We start from the raw sequence: 5,883 nt of genomic DNA, 5'->3' as shown, positions 1-5,883 counted from the left end.
GGAACCGTGGTTCGCGAGAAGGAAAAGGGACTCAAACGCAAAGAACACAGTCTACTTCAAGCTCAACTAGACCCGCCTTTGACAAGCATGGGGTTTTGGAGCAGGTTCTTGGCATGCGTAAAGGACATAAGATAGGAGTGGGTCCGACGCTCTCCCAAAAGCATTACTTCGAGGCTTCTCTTCATCTGCTGGTTCATACTCGAACGCAACATTATCGGCTCAACCTGACCCACGTATGAGTCGTTATTTAGAGAAATCATACCGGGAACAAGTTAAGATTTATGAGAATCAAGTGAAGGTGTTAAAGTTGGTGGCTAAATTGCAGCCCAACATCCAATTACCTACGATTGATCGTCCATAACCAGTTAACCTAGACACTCATCTGCCTCCTTTAGATGATGATGGTCATGATGATGATTCAGATGCTGGCGATGCTACAAACTTAGACGATTAGTTCCGTTATATGTACTTTTTTTATTTTTCACTTTATTTAGACTTTTATATTTTTTTTTAACATTATATATGCACTTCATATAGTATTCATAATATATTTTATAAATTTATTTAGATTTACTGTTTTTAATATTAATTTATATTTCACTTTTAATGTACCTTAATAAATTCTATTCAGTATGTAACATAATAATGTTTAATTAAAAATTAATTAATTGCCATTTTTTAAAAAAATATAAAAAAAATTAATTTCGGTTTTTTTGCAACCACTTTTTTAGACTCGTCGTCACAAAAAAAAATAACATTATTTGCGACGACAATTTGAAATGTCATCGCAAAAATGGATCATATCACGAGAAATTTGCGACAACGTATTAGCGACGATTGTCGTTGCAAATACATTTGCGACGACACTATGTTGTCACAAATAATTTATTTGCAATGACAATTTGTGATAAAATGTCGTCGCAAAAAACCTTATTTGCAACGACTTGCGAGTTTTTGCGACGACTTTTTATCGTCGCAAAAACCCCTTTCTCTTGTAGTGGATCACACTTTACCTTCTAAACTTTCAAATATCAATGCTAATGATCTTGAGCTTTATAAATTTTGCACTTTCAATCCCACATTTGAATGTTTAATGTTAACATTTCATGGCATCTGCGAGAATGATATTTCAATTTTGGCCTTAAGAAATATGTGTGTCTCAATTTTTGCATTATTATGACATTTTTATAAAGTGAGACACCTAATATTTTTTAAGGCTAAAATTGAAATTATGTTGAATTAATTTTAGTAAATTATCCTCGTTAAAAGCATCGCGTGCGTCTACATGCGTATTTTGTCCATTTTTAACGACTTTGTCACGAAAGGACTAAAAACACAATGTTCTAAAATTCATGGGTCATTAATGTGACATTTGAAAATCTAGAGAGAAAGTGATACAAGGAGTATTCTTTGTGAGCTAAAGTTCAAATTAACCAAAAAATATATGTATTTAAAAACCTTAAACCGAAACCTTATAAAAGAAAAAAAAAAAACTTTTTTTTAACTTAACGAGAAACAACATATTTTTCAAATATATACATATCAAATAATGACGATTTTTTTTGTATGTATGCTTCTTGAATTATGCGCATTTGACAACTTATTCCCTTAAAAAATTGTAGTAATCAATTCCTTAAACTTTAAAATCTTGACAAAATCACTCCAATTGTTGCTGCCATTAGAAAAATTAAACGAAGTGCACAAGCACTCCTCACGTGAGTTATTTATCACAGACAACTCCGGAATTTAACAAAATCTATAAAATAAAAAAAATAAAAAAAATAAAAAGAGAAAAAAAACGCTATTCTTTTTTTTTTTTTAAACCCTATTCTTCGTTTCTTCTTCAGAAAGCCACACCAGAAACTGGTGATCCCATTATCGCCGCCTCTGAAGGAGGAATCACTGGAGACTATGGCTTTTTCAAACCCAAATGGAACCAGTTGTCATGGCCCTTCATCACGCCGCCCGCTGCTCCCCGTGTACCACTCTTGTGTGGCCTCCAAGACACTGACAACACGCGGGCCGTGGTGCCCAAGTGCTAGAAGAAATAGAAAGTAAAACCTGTCCATTTCTTCAATAGACAATATTGTTTCCCTTTCATAAAACAAAAAACAATACATATATATATATATATATATATATTGTTTCCCTTTCATAAAACAAAAAACAATATATATATATATATATATATTTTGTTTCTCTTTCTTTTCACCCATGCGTATAGTTAGTATGAGTCTGATTTATCAAGGGATTTACTGGTGTCGTTTTTTGGTTTTGCATGTAAGGTTTTGGAAACGAAAGCGACGAAGGACAAGGTTTTTTTTTTTTTTAATTTATTTCCTTTTCTTTTTTGAACGATATGTTTTGATAATATTGATCTATGATTCAAAATTATAATTCAGAATTATTTTTAATTTATGTGTATTTTTTTATAAAAAAAATATTATAATAAGTCACGAAATATAACACAAATCCTCGTACTAAAAACCACATAAATTACCATATTTGTATCTCATAAAAGGCTCACGTGAGGGCACATGGAGCAACCTGTTTAATTTTTTTTTACACCGCTATTAATTGGAATAATTTTGCCAAGATTTCAAAATTTATGGGATTGATTTGATTGCCACAATTTCTTTTATTGAGGGACTCAATTACTAAATACGTATAGTTCAAGGGCATCCGTACAAAAAAGCCAAATAATTATTTAGAAATTAAAAAGTTTTTTAAAGAAAAAACGGCGACGCACTGTCACTGAAAAACCCAAAGACCACTATTATCGAATTCGAGAGAGAGACGGTTGAAGAAGAAGATGACCTGGAGGCAAATACTCTTCAACAATACTGCAATCTCCGCAGCACGTTCTACGCCTGGTTTCTCTAGATTCTTCTCCAAATCAATCGCTTATGAAGGTAATCCAAGTTTCGTCCATAGTTTAATCTCCGTTTACTCGATTTTCTCACTTTCCGTTTGCTTCGTTATAAAAAAAAAGGAACGAAAAGTTTCTCCTTTTCTTTTTCGTGAATTTTGATGCTTGATCTTCCGTAGAAATTGGAATAGAAATAAAGGGTTTTTAGTTTAGTTGACGTAGAACTGTGTTATTGTTTGGTTGCTTTGGAAATCGATGCAAGCAAAAGAATGGTCGAAATGAATTTTGGGTTTTGTTTCACTTTGTTTTAGGTATTTCTAGGAGTTAAAAAGTAGGTTACTGAAGTTTTTTCCCCCTCTTTTTTAAAATTTTCTTTGCTAAAATACCACATAATATGAAGAATCTGAAAAATCAATGGTTGTAGTTTGGATATATATATATTTTTTTTAGCATCTGATTATTTTGTGCTCGAATGAGTAAGTCTTGTCTCCTAAAAGGTGAATTATTATGAGTTTTATTTGGTTATTGAGGGTTTTGAGAAAATCATTTTTGTATTATGAACAAATTAGTGTTGTAACTTGTAAGTCAAGAAGAAACTAAAAAGGAGTAGTTGTTTTGTTGCAGTAAAAGTTGGAATACCAGAATTTTTTAAGGGAATAGGCAAAGGAGTAGAAACCCATGTGCCCAAGCTTGAATCTGAGATTGGTGACTTCCAGAAGCTGCTTGTCACTCGCACTCTTAAGCTCAAGAAGCTTGGCGTCCCTTGCAAACATGTAATGTTTTACAAAACAAACTCTGTTAGTCACTCTGCGATACATGCACACTCGTGCAACTGAACATGCAGAAACATCTGAAAATCTATCTTTTACTGATTTATAGTCTTTCTTGCCATATAGGTTTTAGAAATTTGGTCTCAAAATGATTACATCTTGGGGATAGGATTTATGAAAAATATAATACACTGACATGCTTCTCGTAGGCGATCCTAAATCATAGGTTTAACAACGATACTCTGGGAACAGTTGATGTGTCTCTTAATTTGTAGAATAAACCTGAAGCCATTGCCTTCTATAGTGTAGTTATGTTGAAGAACCTTCCGGCAAGTTTTGACATTATAATGTTGCAATAGAGCTGTTGTGGGTTAGGTTGCCGAGTTTTGGTGCGTAATATATTTTGGAAAATCGGCATCTTTCTTTCTTGAAGAGCTATGAGTTATACCTATTCATATATGGAGAAAGAAACATGAGACTTTTTTCTAGCCAAAAAAAAAAAGGAGACTTGATGGAAGACTGGAAGTATTAGCCAAATATGAATGTATTGCCGAAGCAGGTGATCTTTGTTGTTAGATTAGATATCTGTAGGTTTATCACAAGCCTTATTTCATTTTCTGGGGAGAAACAATTTGCTGTAGTTTAGACTAGAGATGATCGCTCAATGAGCTTATGTGTCATTGTTTAATTGTTTTCGTTTTTGTTTATCTCATTTGTCGAATTGTATGCTCTTGCTCTGTAATTTTGTGGGCTTGCTATATATTTGCACTTTCCTTTCTGTTCAAAAAATGTGCTCATCTTTTTTTCCTTTTTTTTTTTTTTTTTTTAAAGTTCAGTATTACTACACTGTAACACGAACCATATTCGTTATAAACTCGCTTGTATCTGCTACTTATTATTATTTTTATTGTTTTTCATGAAAAGATGAATGAAATTTGAACTTTCCCTTAGGTTTATGTTTGGAGAGTTTTTCTGCTTTATTTTATGATTTACATCTTTCCCTCCATCTTCTCGTTGCTTACTAATAGTTCCGTTCTGATCTTTGTACTCCAGAGGAAACTGATACTGAAATATACCCACAAGTATAGAGTGGGACTGTGGAGACCTCGAGAAGATACTGTGAAATCGTAGTTGGTTTTGAGACTAGCTTGGCCCTTTAAGGACTTGGAAGGCATTACTGCTGAACATTCACATGCAGAACTTTTTTAGTCGAGTCTTGACGGTTGAACATTTTACATGTTGAACTATATTAGCAAACGAGTCTTGGTTTCTTAGTATTAGTCTTCATCTTCATTCAAATTTCATTGATAAAATTTTGCAGTTGACTGTACAAGGGCACCGAACTGTTCGGCAGTGTAACAGTTGCAAGTGGATCAGAAAATTTGCATCTTTTCTGTTGTTAAACCTATAGCTAGCGAAAGTAAGGATCAACCCTCCTTGCAGATCCTTCTTGAAGGCCAAGAAATTTCTTTGCTTTCAAAATTCTAAACATGCATCAGTTAGTCAGTCTAGAAATAGGCGTATAGAGTAACTCATGATTTAGCAGATTTAGACACAAACTGTGGTGTGTGCGCGTGCTTCTCTGTTAATACGTTTGGTAGAATGGACCAGAGATTAACAGGATGAGGTTGTAGAAAAGCTGGATTTGCATATAAGATGATGCATTGAAACAGTGGTAATAAGGTAATACAAATTTGATTGCCTCCAAAACCCAACTAATTGGGATGGCGGAAAATAACAAAATTGAATATACAGACTGCTAGTGCTGGCTAGTAAATCAGTCTTAGGGAGTTGCACACCTTTTTCTTCTAGTCCCATTTAATTCACCAGAATCGAACAAATTGTTAATAATTGGTTATTAAATTACTACAATTTTCGAGTGAAATTAAAGTAAGAAAGTTTGTAATTAGCCGACCATAGGTGAATATACATATCGTATACATGTAAATATGTTTTTACAGAAAGTATTGTAAATCATTTCTGTTTCATTGTCATTGGAAGCTCTTTTTTATTTTTATTTTTATTCTTTTAACTTGTAATACGAGACTTTCTTAAAGTGGTGAAGGCAACTGAAATAGTAGTGTCACAAATCATTCACATTGATCAATCACGAGTTGAGTATTTCCCTATAATAATAACAATAATAATCTATCTATTCCGAATACCATGAGCGAATAGGTACCTCCACTTCTTTTTTGTTATTTTTTTTCTTTTTAAGCCTTTTTTTAGGGTTTTTTTTTTTTT

The 5,883-nt window shown here is 33.0% G+C and overlaps 1 protein-coding gene across 1 annotated transcript; it reads left to right on the top strand.

The window, feature by feature from the left end:
- Positions 1–2,762: 2,762 nt before the first annotated feature.
- LOC21387496 lies at positions 2,763–5,071 on the top strand. The gene is made up of 3 exons (XM_024162717.1): positions 2,763–2,912; positions 3,494–3,642; positions 4,693–5,071. The coding sequence occupies exons 1-3, from the start codon at positions 2,813–2,815 to the stop codon at positions 4,768–4,770; spliced, it is 327 nt and encodes a 108-aa protein (XP_024018485.1). The 5' UTR covers positions 2,763–2,812; the 3' UTR covers positions 4,771–5,071.
- The last annotated feature ends 812 nt before the right edge of the window (positions 5,072–5,883 follow it).

This window comes from Morus notabilis, unplaced genomic scaffold (genome assembly GCF_000414095.1).
Source record: "Morus notabilis unplaced genomic scaffold, ASM41409v2 Scaffold914, whole genome shotgun sequence".
Lineage (NCBI taxonomy): Eukaryota > Viridiplantae > Streptophyta > Magnoliopsida > Rosales > Moraceae > Morus > Morus notabilis.
Note: the sequence above shows the minus strand (reverse complement) of the source record. Positions and strands in the feature narration are given on the sequence as shown.

Bases quoted from the DNA above. Each gene is read 5' to 3' on its own strand.
- LOC21387496 (XM_024162717.1), top strand. From the start codon at position 2,813: ATGACCTGGAGGCAAATACTCTTCAACAATACTGCAATCTCCGCAGCA. The intron at 2,913-3,493 runs GTAATCCAAGTT...GTTTTGTTGCAG, and splicing joins CAAATCAATCGCTTATGAAG to TAAAAGTTGGAATACCAGAA. The intron at 3,643-4,692 runs GTAATGTTTTAC...TTTGTACTCCAG, and splicing joins TTGGCGTCCCTTGCAAACAT to AGGAAACTGATACTGAAATA.